The following is a 20,050-nucleotide window of genomic DNA, read 5'->3' on the forward strand; positions in this document are numbered from 1 at the left end:
ATTCTACAACTCAAGAACAACGGAGAGCAACTCTGTACCTATGAACTCAAGTTTGAAAGGGACTTTCAGTACAAGAGTAACCCATTCCTAAGAAATAGCATCATGAAGTTGAACTCTACAACAGTTCACTAACACTATTACAAATTACTGTTAGCTTTCTTTCCACATCCCTCAACATAGCAGGCTGACACTATAAAGCCAATTAAGGGCCTTATGTGTGCATCTTTTGACTACTACTCTGTCTGTAAGGTTTGCACCGTATATCGGAATTTAAACAGCATTCGACAGGGTCCTGATTTCATATTTTTTATTTTAAGAAAATATTTTTGATAGGCTGTATTTATGTTTATCTGTGTATGTCTTTACTAGGTCATACTGCTCAACAAGAGCATACTAATATTCAGACCTGATCCATGACATTTTGTAGATATTTTTTGGATAGATATCTATGCAGTCTTCCTCCTAACTGGAGATTAAAGCAGAGACACTGACACACTCAAACAGCCAAAGAATGTGTTAACTGGTCAGTAGGTATGCCCCTAATAAATCCAAGACAGTTTTTAAGTGCTTAGCAGTTTGTTTGACAGGCCACATTTTACATAATTCCATGAAGAAGCAGAGTTGTTGCTGCAAGTGAGATAAAAAGATCAATTCTGGTTTTGAGGGAGTGATGAACAAGAAGTGGACTAGCCTTTTCTTGAGTCCAGGTAAGGAATACCTGCAGAAGGTTAAGTTTGACAAGAATACTGCCAACCACCCTAGTTTAGGATTCAACAGGACAATACTCTCCTCACACTGCCAGGAGAGTACAAAGCTATAGAATAGTGCCTGCAGAAAGACTAGGAATGTTTGGAAGAATGTCTTTTCTCCCCAGAACTGCCGCATTCAAGAAGCATCAATCTCTTCCTCTAGGGAAACTCTGAACTGTCCTGGTTTCCAGTCACTAGTAGCCAAAACAGATGATAGATTTAAATCTTTGAGGACAGTCGGAGCACAACGCAAACTCACATGAATCAGGCAACCAACCTTAAAAGGAAATAACAAATCAATAAAGTAGACAGATCAGAGGTAGTTAAGTGCCTGGCACTCCACGGCTCAGCATGCAGTGCTCATTTCAATCTGAGCACATGGCATCGCATGCTGCTTTGAGACAATCTCAACATGACTCATTACAGGCTGAGGCTACACATCACCACTTTCCAAGTTCTCAGATTTAAGCCAAGTGAATACAGCCTTCAAGGTCTTGGCAAGTTGTTCATGACATTAAACTGTGCATTGTCAGTCCTCCCATATGCGAGGGCCACATGTCCTTTCTCTTCCAAATGTGCTTTATCCAACTCACTAATTCAGACTGTACAGCTTTACTATGAAGTCATTCTTGCAACCTTGCAACTACATCTTCCTGGAGATGTAGCTGGGGAATTACTCTTCCTCCTAAAAAGGCTGTTAAACACATGCAGTTATTGGATCTTTTTAAAAAGGTCCAGCTCCAGGCAGTGCACACTATTCAGGTTGAGTAAGAATTTTTAGCAGCTATGTGCATGAAACTGCCACTGGCAAAAGCAGTCTCCTGAAAAGAAATAAAGACACAGACAGTAGCAAATATGTCTAATTTTATCTACATTCCTATCAAAAAAAAAAAAGCACCAAAAACACTGCAGAGAAATGTTAATATGTCTGATAACTGAAGGTATCTGATTTTGAAAAAATTAGTTGGAAAGAGAACCCTTTTTTCCCTTCCATTCTAACCCCTGATGATCTTCCTCCTCCTACATGAGCATGTAGTTATGCTGAAGTAACTGAAGGATCCAGATAATATATCATGAAGAATCATTTACACTATAAAGGCAGATAAAAACGGGAAACGTCATATTATATTTAGTTTAATACTATACTGCTTTTCCTTCATATATTAATAGTTTTGCATCAGTAAACTCTCACTGAGCTCTCCTACAACTCTAAATTCCCTTCTGCTGTGCTATTTCCATTTTCTCAGTTACTCCCGCAGCTGAGACCATGACTTTCTTCTCCTTCCTGTACTAGCTTGTGTGTGGCCTTCTGATCCTGGGAAAAGACAGAATAAACACAGAACACTAAATACTGCAGGCATACCATCCTCAACAGAGCATGATGCGAAGTGAGACTGATGACTGTTGGGAGAAGTTGTTAGGTACACTGCCGTAAATAAGCAGAGTAAGTGCGTAAGCTAGCAAGACAGACTTTGCATGATGTAAAGAAATCCCCTAACATTAGCGTAAAAAGAAGCTGCAGACCAAATTCACCCATTAGCATGTTTAAGAACCACAAGAGAATGATACTTGAACAACACAGATATACTTCAGACAGCATTCTTTGTTTGCTGGTTACAGAAACCTTTAAGATGTATAACAGCTTTCCTGCAAGCAATAGCTTAGAAGCAATGTGTACGAGCAATGGGTGTACAGCTTTTGACTACTGGTGTAGCTAAAAATGCCATGTTCAATAGAGTACCACATTCTCTGATTTTTAAATTTAAGAATCCCAATCTATACATCCCTGCACAGTTCTGAGAAGAAAAATACATGGCGCTTGGAAAGGAAAGCCAGGTTCCAATGTGAGCTTGGCAGGGTCAGGTCCTTCACTTTCAAATTCCTTCAGCTGCTCAAGAGACACTAGTCAAGGACTTTTCAAGGAAAAAACTGATATATACAGCAGACAGCAAATCAAAATGTAAAAAGCATTAAAAAGCCTGCGCCTGGTCAACTGCCAGATCATAGCACTAAAATCCTAGGAATGCTGTGATTATTGCAGGAAAGGTGGATGGTAGGAACTGCTTTTTCCCTCGCTGGTCTAGCAGTACAGAAATGGTGGCACAAAATTGGAAGAATAATTGGGTCAAGTTATTCCCATAGAGCACATTCTCATAAGAGATTTCTCCAGGATCTCCCAGTCAGAGGCACATCTGATATCTCTTGACACCCCCATTCCCTAGGGACGTCTGCCTCATTCTCCGTATCTCCCTCCTGCTTACTCACTTAGCGCTGCGGAGCCCAAATACAGTGACCTAGATTCCACTTGTGTACCACCAACAGATCTTTCAGTTGGACTGACAGGGTATGATCTCCACTAATGTTGGAGGGAAAAAGAACTCAGCCTGATTTTCAGAACCCAGGTGGAACCTGCAGGATGAACAACAGGCATGTGGGTGCACACATGTGCCTGTAGTGGGTGGAAATAAGCAACTGGGTTCTTTAACTTAGAATTGTAACATTGACTTTAGAACTGCTACTGTTTAAGTCAGAACCCGCTTTCTCTATGTTACTGTTAAATGACAATGCAAACATTTATCATGATGCGTTTGAGAGCTCTTGACAAGCTGTTTGCCTGCTTCATAGAGTTCTGTTTGTTCAAAAGCCCTGCCTGGGTTGACTCTTCTGTTTATACAGATGAACTCTCCCATATGGCAATGGTGAGAGAGTAAAAGCAACAGAGAAACGAGCGGTCATAGATTCCATCCCTTTCATTAATATAATCGGATAAATAAGAATACTAACATTTGTGGTAGTCTAAATAAGGCTTGGGAGCACTCATGAACTCTGCTGTTACATGATATGCAGGTCAATGAAAGAAAAAGCTGAATTTCAAACATACAGTAGTGTTCAGTTCAGAATCCCATACAATTGGTATAGATTCTAGCCTCCTGCTTCAACTAAAACAAGATTAAATTCTGAGCTAAGTGCAACATCCTTTACCACAAGAGTAAATATCCCCTCTTTCCACCTACCTACTAAGTGATGAGCATTCCTTGAAGAAACAAGATACAGCAGTTTGAGAAGGAGGAAACTAAAATGCTATTATGATAAAAACTTCCAAAAGGACCTCATGCTATAGCAAATGGGAACAAAATTCCGTAGCCCCTGCCTGGGACGATCAAGTCAGTCATAGCTTGTAGGGGATCACTGAGTAAGTGAAAAGTACATTTAAAAACACATTCACATCTTTATGTTTTAACACACTATTGTAAAGGAAATGTATGTGACGCTTTTGCTTAAGTGTTTGTGTACCTGAAATTGCAATAGGGAACTCAAAATGATTGCAGCTGTCAAGTTAGAGTCAGAGGCTTAAACTGTGATGTTTATTTAATCTTTCCATAAGCTTATTATTACAGTTTCAAGCACAGATTCTCCTTTCAGGTCAACCTCTCCTCTTCAGGTCAATTTGCTTAAAGGTCTAAGCTTATTAACTTGGTAAGAACTTAAGTGCTGGGGGACAAAGGAAAATCCATACACTTAAAAGATCAAATGCCTTTTCCCCATGTTTAGGAGGAAGTACATGAAATAAGACTTTTCATTTGATGTGCTATAGGGTATTTATACCACAAGAGGGCACTAAAACCATACTTAAAGCAGATAATTAAGCTACTGCTGTATGTATTACAAAACTAAGTCACAAAGTAAGGAACCATGCACTGCTTTCAAACATACACACTCACTACATAAAAGCATTCCTCTATCTTGATGGCAGGCACATACATTTACAGTGTACTCGCACTACCTCTACTTCCAACAGAGCAGCACAAAGCTCTTTGTAAAAGCACTGTCCTGCCAAGTAATGAAAGACAGTGAGAGTAAAGAAACTCGAAGCTTGAAGCAAGTTGGGCTTCCATGTTTTCAATACCAGTCTATTAATAAAGCTTAAGATTTTGAATTTTGATCTTGTCTAAAAGAACGTGAAGTGCGTGAACTCACAATGAAGTGGAACTGTCAGAGGGAGATGCTTACAGTCAGATGAAAAAAAATTTGAGTACAAATTACTTCTGCTTGTCCAAGCAGCAATTCTGTTTACACACATAAGGAGAAGTCCTATGCAACAGCAATTAACAAATCAACATGTTTCAACACTAAAAATATGCTTCTAGTATACTGTAACCTTTTTAATAATGCTTGAAAACATCTGAATGTTTGCATCAACCAATGAAGTGCCAAAGGAACAATCCCTTAGGCCTCAGTCAGATATTCTTCTACAGACTTTATTACATTATAAAAGCTACTTGCAATTTTTTAAGCCATAAAGGTGCGCAAAACAAATCCTGGCAATGCACCACTTCAGTATCAGACAAAAATAACGTTGGCTTTCTCTACCAGCTTAATGACCAGTACAAAGCCAAAGTACCTCATTTCTGCAGCTCTGAAAGTTGGCTATTTTTTCATATTAAGGTTTTTTTACACTTGTTATGCAAGTCTCTTGGTCCTATTATCTGTGTGTCAGATATGGCTGCTTAGGTATCTGTCAAGCAACAAAATTTCTGCTAATTAGCACGCTCCAGGAACTGACTTCCCAGTAACTTCAGAGTTAATCATTCAGTAGCAACATGCTTAACTCTGGCCAAGTCACCCCTAGGACCACCGCAGGATAATCCTGTAACAGTGAAGTCTTCCGACCATCTTCTCAGTTATTTGGGAACAAGGCAGTATGTGGCTGTGGGTCCAAGTAACGGAGGTATATGTAGCAATGCAGCACTATTGCTGTATAATATCCCCATCAGCTGCAACTGACTGAACTCCTGCAGTTGCCTAAAATACATGTCATAGGTGACAGAGTTGTACTAAATTTTGGACACTTCACATACCTCCTCCATAAGAAAAAAAACACACCAAAAACCTTTTCAAATTTAGAAATCCTTTTACAATGAAAACATTTATATAAACCTCAAAATAGGAGGCAGAAGTTAAATAGAAAAATGTTGGTCTGAGATTTTTAATTCCTCTTCTCACATGCATGAAGTGACTTGAGTTTAAAATACAATTTTCTATGTAGAACAGTCCTTAAGTTGGGGGGGGGGAGGGGGGGGGAAGGAAGTACCAGGCAGCAGAACAGACAGGAACAGCATATAAACAAGCATCCAAGTCAACATTAGTGTATCGTTTCCAAAGTCCTGCGCTAACAGCAAATGTCCCAACATGCTTGAGAAAATTCCTATTTCACTTATTTGAAATATACACCAGGCACATACTGTAATAAAAACCTATAAAAAAATATGAATTCAGAAATTTGATCCCATATTCCATCCCATGCTAGCATGTAACTCCCACTGACCATTTGTTGGATTCTGCCAATGGCTCACGGCAGCAGAGCAAGGAACTCCATGTCTTGCTAGTTAGTTCAGTTCTTGTGAATAGAGACTTTTGACAGGCGAAGCAAAAACCCAGCTATCACATGGGCCTACAACCCAAAGCACAGGCAGCCCTACTGCTGTTACTTTCAGAAATATGAAATGATCACTTCGCAAAACAAGATACTAAATCAGAAACAACATTTGACATTCCAATTTCTTGGTAAATTTTTCAGCATAACATATCCATCTCAAAGGATATAAATAGTTATGACACGCCATCAAGTGCATAATAACAAGAGGACAAACTAAATTTGGTTATCAGATGTCCCCAAGCAGCAACACATGATCTGAAAGGCTGTGAAAATCTCCTGAAGTAACAATCCAGTGATACAGGATTGTCAAACATACGTTTGATCTACGTATTTACAAGTGTGCTGCATTAGCTGTACACCTAAAGTCCCATTCAGAAAGGTGTGTGGAAGTGTGTTCAGTTTGCGTCTTGTCATCAAAACGTGCCTTCCAGTCTGTCATGGAGCCAAACAAGAGCAGACTATGTAGTGTTACGAATCTTATTAAGTCTACATGATATGAACATTTAAAAAAAATGCTTTAAGTGCAGCAAGTGATGTTAAATATTAGCATCTAAATACAGTTTTCATTTTTTTAGGTTCAGCACAGTGGCTGAAAAATTGTACATGCTATTGCATTACATATGCAAGGTCAAAATTCAAACTTACAATCTCTTTTAAATTGTTTTCTTTGGACTGAAGGATGAACAGAAGACTCCCCAAATTTCAGGATACTTGTAAGTGCAAAAGGTAATTTCTGGGAGTGCATTCTCAAAATATTTTTGGAGACTTAACCTCACTTTCATACAGCCTGTCAAGGTTTCCCTCGAGTCAGCTAAGTTTACAGTCAGGGAAAAAGTGTTTTCTCAAACCTTCTAAAAATAAGACAGACAAATCTACCTTTCCATTTTTGAATTCTCAGTTTTGACTTAAACCACAAATCATCATCAAATTTCAATTAATCAGTATGTTTATTTTATACTCTGCACAAGAACGTACAAAGAACATTTACACTATTTGTCAGGTTTCTTGCACTCAGACAAAAGATGACCTAAAGGGTATTATAAATAGAAATGAAAAAGAAAGAAACATTACGACAGGAAGAGTCCCAGAAAAAGGCAAAAATATAAATAAAGAATAAAATACTTGAATTCTGGAATACTGAAATTTAATCAGCAAACTAACATGCCAAGGCACATCCACGCTCTCTTGATTTAGCAGCTTCACAGATTCCTTAACAAACAAAACCAACCCCAATATACCAGATGAACATATTCATGCTTACTTTGTTAACTTGTGGCCAAGCTAGCAAAAAAGGAAAGATAACACTTTTCTCATAAGCACTTCTGATACGGGTTTCTCCTCAAGAAACAAGAACTTCCTGAACAGCATACACAGGAATAGTTGACCTCAAAATGAACATCCTGTATCAAGAGTCAATGCAAACAGCAGCCAAGAATCAGACACACTAAAGGAGCCTATTTTTAAGTATTACAAGTTTCTTCCTTAAACGCATACAAAAAAGAAGGACGTACAAGATCACTTTGGTGCTCAAATACAGCCACTGCTCCTTATCACCTCAGTGCTGTGAACATACTTCTAAATTACTTCCTGCTTAACTTCAAAACAGAGTGACTATCATTAACGTCTGACTGGAACACTTTTAAATTTGTAAGTTACAGCCATTTTTAAAGATCTTAATATAAAGTAAACAAACATTGACTCTTTTTTCCAGAACAGCGGAAGTGTCTCTTGTGATGAAATGTGCAAGTTCCACTACTGCTTAGAGTGTCTGCTGGGTTTTTTAACAGAAGGGCGATCTGACATTAAGAGATTCAATGAAAGGTACCAGTGTAAGAGCTGACATTATGGAAGTTGGTAAGCAACCCGTCAGTGGGGCCATAATACCACTTTACTACACTACAATAGTATTATTCTAATGGCATAGTCCTGGAATTTCACCTATAATGGCATCATCCGTATTGTACCAGGAGATATGATGGCCTCTAGTCTATGTTTAGACGGCATAATTCTAGATGCTAAATCAGAGGAGGTTACTCCATCCCTTTCTGCTGGAGAGGGAACTGGAAAAAAAAATAATTCAGAGGAAACCCTAGCAATACTAAAAATCAAAAGCATTTCTCTCATGGGAGGTTTTCATTTAAAAACAAAGGAAAGATTAGACGGAAATCTCCCTTTATTAACAACTTGAGAGAAGGAATTAAAAAATATACTCATAAATGTTCTTCAAGATTGCTCATGAACAGCATATTGGCCATATACAAGTACAGACAAAATACTTGAAATATTCAGTGGGATTCACTGAAATAGAAGAATCCATCTCCAAAAGCTATTATTGTTTGTATTGTTTGGTTTGTTGTTTTTTTTTTTTTTTTTCTAATACAAGTAGTCACTAAGGAAAATAAAGCATTCCATCTCAAATATTTTAAAATATTTTTTTGGGAGAGACTGGGTTCAAAGCCATTCTTACAGATTTTTGGAGGGTTAAAAGCAGTGACCACAGACCCCATATAACAAATGTTGACACAGTATAGTCTATTTCTGTAAAGACTGAACACTAGAAAATGACATCCAAAGCACTGCAAATACTGAATGGATACGGAATAAAACTAAAATGCTCTTCATCAAATTATTCCGCTTTAAAAAACATATCCATCTGACTGTAAAAATTGAAGGGATATACAAATGAGCTGTCGAGTAGCCCAGCAGTAGTAGCTATGCACTTCCATAAATACTGAATCCAGCATTCCTCATTTACCAGTAGAGATATCAGTGAGGCTATTAAGGTATTACTGACACACTCAGGAAGCAATTTGCACTCAGTGGCAGCCCTCTAGATATTTAAGAGGTCATCCTCAAGAACTTCTTAATGGACTAACTTTTCCATTAAAAGCAGTGCCTCAACCTTGGTCCTTATAAGGAGAAAGCACTACAAAGCAAAAGGGAGGATCCTTGGAAAAAAAGCAGAGTAATCATGAATTTGAGGTGCAACACCCAAAGCAAACAGACACTATCTCACTTGTGGTCTATATTTCAGCAGTTGCTTACCACTGCACACAGAAGAGGTGATGTTGTACAGAAAAGGATAAAACTGTAAACAGCGGATCATCTTCAGGCTGCTTTCGCACTCCAAGCACTTGGTCGTCAAATCCAGTGCACGTCTGAAGGCCTGCAGGGCTCCACTAATGTTGTTCAGAGCCAGATAAGCATTTCCCAGGCTCAAAAAAGTCAGGGGCTGCAAAGAAAAAAGCAACATACCCCAGCATAAGTATGTTCACTGTTTAAAATTGAAGCCAACTAAGAAAAACCCCTGCCAATTCACACTCTCCCAGAATTTGGCTGGAAAGAATTTAGGTAGCTTCTTAAACAGGGACTGCCTATTCTTAGAATGGCGATACAACAGCTTGATGCACTGGTGCTAAACAAAAGCTGTTTTGACATAAGGTTGTGTTCAGGATTCCATCCTCCTACAATGAAAAACAGCTGTTAAATACACACAAGCTGAAATGAGGCATTAAATACTTACTTATAACCCATCATAAACGTAATGCTTACTGCACAGAGTAGCAAAGAACTAAATTGAAATGCTAGAAAACATTTTAGAATGATTGAAAGTCAGCAAAAATGTAAAAATATTACTAGCGTTCTAGCAGGACAGATGCATTTTATTTGTCAGAAGTATTCAGGATTTACTTGAACAGAACCAAGTTACTGAAAACACCAATGTCACACCAGCTTAGGGGTACACATTTATGTTTACTTTCAATTCTTTATAAAACTTAATATTTCTCTCCTCTTCTTTTGGCTAGTCTCACCAAAATACGTGTAAGTTTTCAGAGCCATCTTAGCTTGTATTATTAAACACCATTCAGAAAAAGGTACAAGCTGAGCAAGAGGATTTTTTTTTTAAAAGCTTTTGCTAATATAGCACATCCTTCACTCCCTGTAGCTATAATTAATTTTGATTTGCATTTACTGTCCTTTATATTCCAGGAAATACTATTCAGGCACAAATTCTCCTACCAGATTTTTTGATATAATAGGTATTACAGGACTGAGAATGCCTGAAAAAAAAAAAAAAAAAAAAAAAGAGCAGGCATTACTGTAATGAGGTAGAACTCAACAGTATTTTTGAAGAAAAGCCCTGCTCACACAGCATGGTCCTAAGGATCCCCAAGCTCCTCCCCTCCAAGGCTGTGCTTTCAAGTGTTCTTCTTAAAGTACATCATTCAGCTATAGTTCTTTCTACAGTTTTTATTTTTGCACTCTTACCTGCTACACAAATGAGCTAACTCATTTCCAACAATTGCAAACTTGTTTCTGAATGCTATATTGAAAAAGCTTATTCTCTTTTAGCTTTTTTATGTGCTAGACGGCTGGTGGCCCAGCAGGTTTAAGTGCTCTCTTTATCTACCTACAGAGGCAGAAGAACAGTAAAAAGTCACTTGAACTTCTTACTGAAGCATCTCAAACATAAGACCAAAATTACTTTCTAGATGAAATATGTCCCCGCCACACCCCCACCCCCCGCTTCCTTTTTGCAATTGTTCTGGCCAGTCCAGTAGTTTAAACAGAAACCTTCTACATGACACAGGTGGCAACCTACAAAATGTTTATAATGTTACCACTCAGAAATACAAAAACCCCTTCTGAATCTAAGGTTGGAAGTAAAGTCACCAAACAACTAGAACACGGCTTTTCCTTTAGGTATAGATGAAGTCTAGGGACAAATAAAACAGTACAGATAAAAAGTCAAGTGGCACAGAAAGATGTCTATACATCTTGGTGACATACGTGCTACTTCAAGGGTTTTAAAAATCAAGATACAATCCTGTCAGCATTACAGACCTCTGTTTTAGATGAAAATGTTGCCAAAACACCAGGATTAGATTCTTTGGAGCTGCTGCTGCTAATACAGTTTCTGGGAGGCAAAAAGTCTGTCACCTATTTTAGAAGAACTGCTCTACATGTTTACATTATCAAGAACCAACATCACCCCCAGCATGATCAAGAATTTAAATGAAAAATCTGTTGCAAATCACAAGCTGGAACTTGAACTGCATGCACAGGAAAGCAAGCGCAAGTAAGTAATACTCATTTAGAAAATAATGAAGGAGAAGACATTCACCGCTGAACAAACACAAGAAACATCATCTTACCTCAGAGGCATTGATGGCCAAAGCCTTCAGCAGGAGCCTGCTGGCATCCAAATGAAGACCATAATGAATCAAGAGGTTAGCAAGATTGACCAGAGGGATGTCCTGATATTCATGTGGGGCCAAATTAAATGCTTTTTGCAAACAGGTGATAGCAAAGGTGCTATTTCCAACGGCACGCCAGTACAATCCAGCTTCATTAAGCACAAGCCATAGAGGATCTTCTGGCTATAGGAATGAGTCAGGGAAAAGGATGAAAAAACCCCCACCCACAAAGCAGTGTCTCAGGAAGACAGAATTGCCTGCTCTTTGGTAAGAAACAAACAAAACTCACCCTTGCAGTACCTTATCAACTACGTACAAAGTACTCTTTGCTGAGACTGCTCTACTCTAATTGACATGATTTACAGTCTGAACTGTAGTCTAGTAGCACCTGTTGCTCACACTCGACTCTTACGACTCACTTCTATCGTGACCACAAAATCCCTTAAATATATAAATGATAATAGTTAGCTCACTTCAGGAAGCAACATTTGTGAGCCACTTCAGAGTCTTGGAATTACATTAATACAGATCTATATAGAAATGTTACAATTTGAAGGTCAGGCAGCTTTTAAATTGTAGTTAGATGTGGTTCCAGGTCCTATATCCAACATCAAGACTACCTACCAATTCAAGGTTTCAGAGTTATTTTTTCTCAGATTTAGTTATCTATTTGTCTAATGAAAGTTGGCAAGTAACATGCATTAGATACTGCTTAAAGATTATAAAATAGCAAGCAACAAAGGAGGGCAGCTGGAAGAACAGAGGAAGTGCCAAATACACCTTGAATGTTCCTTCCTCCTCTTTCACCTATCACAGAAAACCAAATGCTCATCCTAGAGAAGAAATAGCAAAACTTTAAAATAGCGACAGATGGACAGAGCTATGTAAAACATGCACTTTCAGATGGAGCAGTTTCAAATAGTTTAGAAACACATTATAGTTTTTAATATTTTCAGCATTCTGTTACCCAGTTCTACGAAGAATTTAAGTATAAAAGCAGCAACTGAAATTAATGTCCAACCTACACAGCTGAAGCCCAAATGCATGCATGAGTAGGAGACATGCAGCTACGATTAAAGCAGCAAAAACGGATAAGCACCTTTACAGTACAGTAGTATTGTATTAATGCAATACAGCTGGCATTACAGTAACACTGTTGAAAAACTTAATCAATACAAAGACTTTCTTCCACGTTTTAAAAACAACCTCACCCAGGAGGGTTCTACCTATGGTTCAATATGAACCAGGAGACACCAACAGGATTTATTACCTCTTCGTTTGGAGTACCTTACATAATCTATAATTTTAAGAATATTGATCACTGTTTTCAATGTACATAGGTAACATTACTTCCATACTACTCATGCCTAACTCCTCACGGAATTACATTCCATACACAGGTCCCAATGACCTTTCTCTAACTAAATCCTCAGCAAGTTACTAGCACTTTGTTTTTTCCAATACAAAGATACCAACTGTAGCACTCCTGCTCTAGAAAGTTTATCATTAAGAGAACTGGCATGACACAACAGTGTTCTTACATCAGCATCTAAATGACCAAGTAGTCCAGACTTTTAGCACGAAGGCAACTGAATACTACAGTTAAAACCAAAATACCTATGCACTACAACAGTAAGACATATATAGGACTGTTCTGAACAACATAATAACGGGAATCAACTGCTGTTCATTTTTCTTCTGGGTAAGACAGATGCACATAGTAAATGGTAATGATTTTAGACTAAAAAAAATACATAAACACACTGCCTTGACATAACTTGTACAAGAGAGTTAATTTGAGATTTATCAGTTTGACATGTCAAAAAGAGTCAACCTCTATCTCAGTTCTTCCTGTCATTTGACTTGTGATGACTCTCAAAGGCCTCATGCATGATGGAGGTGGCATTCCACAGGGTGTTATACAGGTGTACATCCTTTGCCCCAGAGTACTAGTTATCCTCACAGAAGATTGACAGAGGATTGGTTTCTTTGGAGGGGGGTGGGGGGAAAGGCAGGGTAGTAGGGAGGAGGAAGAGCAAAAGCCAGGCTTGTAGGGAGGGCTGAAAGAGGAGTAGTTCCAAGCTTTTTCACTCCGTTAAGCAAATGGCTGCCAGGATTAGCTAATATACTGCGGCTCCATGTCCTGCAGTCATGTACAAGAACATGTAACTATAAGGCTGTTTGGTCCACACTAAGCTAAATTAAATAGATACTTCATATGCTTGCACTTCACTTGTGAACATGAATTTTTATGTTTCATCTCGGGTACAGGCAGCAAATACACTTACTACTTGCACATCACTGACATCTTTAGAGCTATAGAAATGCATTAAGTAAGGATTCTGAATTTATCTCATGCTACAGTTTTTGACATACCTTTTTCATTGCATGATCTAGAAACGCTCCTATCTTCACCTGTGTAATACTTTGATTGTTGATACGAGAATGCAAAACCTGGACAACAAAGGTTTTATTTTTATTTTTTTTTAAACAACTGAACACATTTTACAATATATATCTACATGGGTCATTAAAGTCTCACTTCCCTAAGTCTTCTCTTTAAAAAAAACAAGAGTGGGGGGCAGGGGTGCGGAGGAGATACTGTTCTAAACAGACGATGTGAACATGTAATGATTAAAGCAGCCCATCTCCAGAAATCAGTATGAAGGACTAATCTCAGCCTGAAGTTACCACCTTGGTAGAATACGGTAGTTATTTGAAACCCCAAGATGATGAATCATGTCAAGTGACTGCTAGAAGTTTTAAAAGAAAGTGGTAATTTCAAATAGTAAATTAAATTTCCTACTCTGTGTGGTTTTAGTCAGCATTTGAAATAAGTCAGACAAACGTTATGCTGAGTGACAAGTTCTCCCTTTCTCCAGCCCTGTTAGAAAGCACCCCTTTTTTAGAAGTACTGATTGGCTTGTGGTAAGTAATCTTTTAAATATCAGAACCTTTCATGTTCTGAGTAATTTTTTTAAGGCAATAAAGGGGAGAACTTTAAAACAGAAGAGAACCAATGAGAAAATGCCTCTTACTTGTCTTGCTTGATCATCCGGCATCTTGAATTTCAAATTTAGGTTACTGTCTAGCTCCTTGACCAGTATGTTTAGAGATTCATTGTTACGAGCATCAGTAATGGAAGAACAGTCTGGTGCCTGGGTTTCTCCATGCCCAACAATATCTCTTGGGATACTCAGGATTGGCTGGATTCTAACAATAAGCAGAACCAAGACAATTTAATAGCACGTGCTGCATGTCCCTGATCTGTAAATTTAAGATTCAGCTATGTATCAACTGACAAGCCTCACACTGTAGACCTGCTACAAGACATGAGCTGCACATCAGAGGCGTTCAAGGACCACCCTTCCCTTGAAAAGTCATTAATAAATAAGGTCTTTACTTTCCATTTTAAAGCACAGAATACCGGTAAATAACAGACAATGCAGTAGATATAAGACACAGGAGGTCCTCATATTATGCCAGTAAGGATTGTATGAAGTTTAGGACTAAACAAATGTGAAAAAGAAAGTGCTGAAGTTTTTTAAACTGAAGTTTGATTTCAAAAACATCAAGAGGTAGCCAAATTATTTGGGAAGAACATTCTAAGTTGAACACTGTTTTTAATTCAAAGGAAGCTTCAGAACATTTGTGGATAGGAACCTTTGGTTTAACATATGCTTAATACCAGAATTACACCGACTAGGAGAAGAAAGCTTTCTTGTTATCACTATTATAATGTTAAGTATTATTGCAACATAGACACATTTTTTTTTATCCTATGTAACAACAAATATTACTGACTATTCCACAAGTAAGCTGGTTTCCTACTTCTGCCCCAAAGAAACGAGCCAGGGCTTTGCACTCCTAATAATTTTTTTTATATTTTCTGGTCTTCACAATTTTCTGTTATTGTAACTAAGGCTAAGAGGATGCATGCAATCTACAACAGTTAATTGTAGTTATGAAACAGATACCTCATTTTCTCTCTCAAGGTCTTCTTTTTTATTTTTAAAAATATGATCTACAAGACATTCAGACTTATGCTTAAATCCTCATTCTTTGAGTAATACCGTAGATATTTCATAAATTCACCTTGTATGAACAGTCAGGGAAGAATCACCATGAATTGGATCTGACTGTTACAGCAAAGATGACAATAAAACACTCTCCTTCTGTGGAACAGCCAGAGAAGGCAGTCCGAACACATCTGTACTGTTGATTACTAATTGCAGCCATCCTCTCCAGAAAGAAAACACTCATTAAGACAGTGTGAAAATTTACAAATATGATTTTAAAAAATCAACACTTGCCTGAATCCCCTATTTTCTGGGGGCAAGAAGTAAGTTGGCAGTTCTTCTGGATCAGGAATTTTGGGAAAAGATTTCATGCACTCTGTTCGCTGAGGCCAAAGAATATGCTGTTTGTCCTAAGGGGGAAATGAATTATTTTTTATTATTTGACCAACATTTTAAATATTCTAATTAACAAGCTAGTAAGAACATAAGGAAAAGTATGGAGAAAAAAAATGCAGAGATCTTTAAAACTATTATCTTTCCATCTTTTGTGGACTATAAGCAGTTTAGTTTTCTATCTTTACTCAGCTGTACTGCTTTATTTGCAGCAGATATTTACAGAGGTGACTAAGAACACCACCCTCTGATGTAGTGGAGTTTCAAATGATGGGAAACTGGTACAGAGACACTACAGAGATGCTTCTATGTTGAAGAAATTCAGAATGCTACATTCTCCAGTGCTGCCACACATCAAAACTGTAGCCCAATGCTACTAAGTTTCACATAAACAAGATCCAATCTTTCACAAATCCTCTTTGAAAGGGCAAAGCTTGGCCTCTTCACTCACTCTACTGGACTCTACGCTCCACACTGACACAATAGAACGAGCAACAGGAGAAGACTGCAAGGACTGGCTGTGGTGGCTTTGGTTCGCATGAAGATCCAAATTCACAGATGTCATACTAGAAGTTGAAGAGTCTTCACCAAACTAGAAACAGCAGAAAAACAATATTTAATAAAGGAGACTATATTACGGCTGAATTTCTGTACATTGTTTTTCCCCCACACTACTTCTGTAGGTAAGCTCATTGATGAGCTGAAATTTGGATAGCAGAAAGAAAATAAATGGAAATCTAAGCCTCCTGATCCACTCACACCATGGAAAAGTAATATTCATGTTGTAAATAAGTCAACAATGAAAACACAAGTGCAAATCAATTAAAAAAATGCTTAAAGGTACCAAGCAAACATTTCTAATAGACCACAAACAAAATCTACTAGACTGCATAGCTCTAGTTCAAGTCAGAGTTACTAAGACTCATGGCTTACAAAATTATCTTGATAATCTGAATTTATAATTATTATAATAGGAAGAACATCCATGAAGAAAACAGAAGAATTATTCCTGCTTCTTAAACTACTTAAGGGGAAACTCCAGAACATACTCCACATGGCAAAATAAGTGAAACCATAATGTTTATCTGAAGTTTTAACACAGCAGCGGTGTTGCCTGGGTGGCTGTTGTTTTAGATTTTTAGTATTAGTATGCATGTTGTTCCCAATACTCCTGCCACAGACATCCTTGCTGTGCTGTCTAATTCAAGGTATACAATCAGCAACTACTAACAAAACCAGGCTAACACCTTATTTTTGGGCTGCAAAAGCACTCACTAGATTCAACACCACCGAGTTCTGCTCTTCCATTTGTTAATTGCTTATGGCAGGTTTGTGCTCCTTCTGGTAGGAAAAAAGATTAAATTGGAAGGAGCATGCAAAAGTTGCGTAGCTTGAGTCATACGACAGTGTAATAAACAAAAGAAACTACGATCCATTTTAAGGCTGTTGAGATAAGTGATTAATACAATATTATTTTAAGCACACTTCTATCCTGTTACGTTGGAATATCCTTTCCACTAAAGAGTAATTCTTGTTCCATATAGCACATGTACATTAGAAATGAACACTAGAACACTAACTCCTTAGAAAACCTTTACCTCTTGGTTAACACTAGCTGCATAATGCTTTTTCCTGTCCTCTCTGAAGGAAACTGAGTTGGAAAATTAAAAATTATGCTTCTGCTAGCATGTCTGAAATGGAGTATATTTACGTAAGAGAAATCTGTAATTCCTCAAGTGAGGATTTTTGTTCTTCCTCAAAAGAAAAACTTGGCTGTTCTGTGCAGGTTGAAAAAGCAAAGGAGCCAATATAGAAGTGGCTGGTTAACTCACAGGAAACTAAGACTTTGGACTAAAATAAAGTTTTTTGATTCAAATAATTCTAACATTTCTCTTTTCTAAGCACAACTAAGTCTTATAAAATAAATGATCTAGATTTCTATAACCCAGTCTATCTCAGCCTGTATTACTAGGAAAAGAAACTAGCACTACATACTTCACACTCTGGAAAAGACACTAAATGACTTCTCACTATAATTAACACACTCAAAGCTAATCAGGCAAATGGGATGCAAGTTGAAGCAGTGGTATCAATTCACAAACCTGGACATATTCCACATTTTCAAAAATGTCTCCGCGGTGATAACGAACAGGCTGGTCCCACTGGCAGTGCAAACTATGCTGCTGGTTGCCCAGTCTACAAATCTGATGGTTCCCTGCAGAGCACAAAACATTTTTTCTACTATGTAAGCAAGGTTTCCAAGGAGACAAAGACAGCATACAATCAATCCCTCCACCCCCAGTTTGGTCTCAATCCTTTTTATTTATTTAATCAACACAGAGTAAACTCCGTCTTTGAATGACTCAGAAAAATCCCTGTTCAAGAACATACCGCAATTCCTTTTTTAAGAAGCAAAACACAAGAGCCATGCAGGGCCATCTTAATACATAAAGGAGATACGTCCTGACATTAATCTAAATATGTGCTATTCTTCATCACTATAATGAAGATGAACTCTAAATAAAGTTTTACCTAATTGAGCTTCTTTTGCCATCTGTGTCTCGTGAATGATGTTCCTCAAGATTTGTTCCTCCTGGATGAGCTTGTACTTGTCTAAAACATCTTGTTGCCTAAGGTAATGGTCATGCTGCTTCTGATATTCCTTCAATTCATTTAATGTTCGCTGAAGTGATCTTGAAAATTCAACAGTAGAAAAGATTTACTTTGAACCTTTTTTAAAATACCAGCTTTTCCTACAGTGTTGCACATTTTCAACTTTGGGTTTCTTGAAGTATTCTTATGAATGAAAGTTGAAAAATCATTATTCTATTTGAAGTGTAAATAATTGCTGCAACAGAACAATAGAAGTGAGACTGTATGAATTGCCACTAGGATGCTGTTTTAGTTACCTATGCTGGGCTTCCAATTTTTGCTCAAGTTTTTGCTGACATAGGACAGCATGCTTCCTTTTTACAGCTTGCTCAAACCCTGGTTTGGCCTGTAGAGCATGATCGTAACAGAGGACCGAGTGGTTGTACTCTCCAAGCATCTGAAGAATGATCGAGAGAGAGAATTAGCCATTGTTTGATAACATTTAATGAAAAATACTCCACTCTTAAAGAAGTCATTAACTCAAATTTTAATTTGTGTTAACAAGCAGCCTCTCATTTCTGAAACTCAAGTCACTGTATCATCTGCTAGAGAAAGGCTGCAGGAGAATTTCCCTGGGATTTATTTCCAAGTGTAGATAAAAACCTCTGTTGAAAGGCAGACTTTGGACGAAAATATCTTGACAGAATCTTAAATATTAAGTGTGAAATGCACATGGAACACAAGACACATTGTAGAAGAGCAGAGCATTACAAATCAAGCTAGAAAGATTAAGAAATATTCAGTTTTCTACAAGTCTTGGAAAATAAAGACAGTATTTACTGCGTAAATATTTCCCAAAGTGTAATAGCTGGTAAAGAAGTCACTGTAATCCAGAGCGGCATGGACCACAATAGCTGCATCTGCAGAGAAGTGAGCCCGGTGCAGAATATTTGCCAAATTTACCAGTGCAATATCTTTGTTTTGCCTAAAAGAAGAAAAAATGAGAAGAAAAAAAGAAAACTCGGTCCTTAAAGAAAGTCAGACTATGTAAGAATCATGCATAAGGACACATTTATTCATCAGTCATATATTAAATATGTAATTTGATAAAAACGTGTCTAAGCTATATATATGCCTAGTATAGCACATAAAGACTATGGACAAGTAACAGGGATTATTCCTCAGGATACAGTTTTAGAAACTAAAACCTGTTTATACTAATTAGGATAACTAGAGAAGAAATCTGAAAAGACATATTTATTAGCAATTCTTACCTTGAAGAAAAATGCAGGGCACGCATGGCACATTCTACTACTTGGTATGGCTCATTCTTTATTCGCCAGTAAAAAGAAGCCATATTATAGAGTACCCAGGAAGAGGAGTTCTGCAGTAAAGAGAAACACATGAACTGTACTAACTACTAAGACATGAACTAAAAGCTTATATCGGGACTTTAATTACTATGGGATGGAAAGCTGAGCACCAAACTTCCTCTAAGTTATCCTCTTCCTCTGGAAAGCTGCCATTTGGCAATAGTGATGAATGTTCAGGAAGAATGAACTAGCATATAAATGTATTAAACAGATTTCAGTACTATTGTTTCTTCTTTGTTCTTTCAGTACCTGCATTTTTGTTTAAAAGCCCGTATTACCTTGACAGAGC

The 20,050-nt window shown here is 37.6% G+C and overlaps 1 protein-coding gene across 2 annotated transcripts in view; it reads right to left on the reverse strand.

Moving 5' to 3' along the window:
* The window catches only part of TTC17 (tetratricopeptide repeat domain 17), a 59,368-nt gene that overhangs the window by 20,785 nt on the left and 18,533 nt on the right, over nucleotides 1-20,050 (reverse strand). Inside the window, exons 4-14 of one of the 2 annotated variants that reach the window (XM_037395579.1) lie at nucleotides 19,663-19,772; nucleotides 19,229-19,373; nucleotides 18,706-18,845; nucleotides 18,329-18,489; nucleotides 17,899-18,011; nucleotides 16,248-16,388; nucleotides 15,698-15,813; nucleotides 14,423-14,597; nucleotides 13,761-13,838; nucleotides 11,343-11,567; nucleotides 9,232-9,418 (exon numbers count right to left, since the gene is read on the reverse strand). In XM_037395579.1, coding sequence (XP_037251476.1) covers nucleotides 9,232-9,418; nucleotides 11,343-11,567; nucleotides 13,761-13,838; nucleotides 14,423-14,597; nucleotides 15,698-15,813; nucleotides 16,248-16,388; nucleotides 17,899-18,011; nucleotides 18,329-18,489; nucleotides 18,706-18,845; nucleotides 19,229-19,373; nucleotides 19,663-19,772 — 1,591 coding nt within the window. The remainder of the gene's footprint in view (nucleotides 1-9,231; nucleotides 9,419-11,342; nucleotides 11,568-13,760; nucleotides 13,839-14,422; nucleotides 14,598-15,697; nucleotides 15,814-16,247; nucleotides 16,389-17,898; nucleotides 18,012-18,328; nucleotides 18,490-18,705; nucleotides 18,846-19,228; nucleotides 19,374-19,662; nucleotides 19,773-20,050) is intronic. The other variant, XM_037395578.1, reaches the window with a different exon arrangement.

The sequence above is a fragment of the Falco rusticolus genome, chromosome 7 (assembly GCF_015220075.1).
Source record: "Falco rusticolus isolate bFalRus1 chromosome 7, bFalRus1.pri, whole genome shotgun sequence".
Classification (NCBI taxonomy): Eukaryota; Metazoa; Chordata; class Aves; order Falconiformes; family Falconidae; genus Falco; species Falco rusticolus.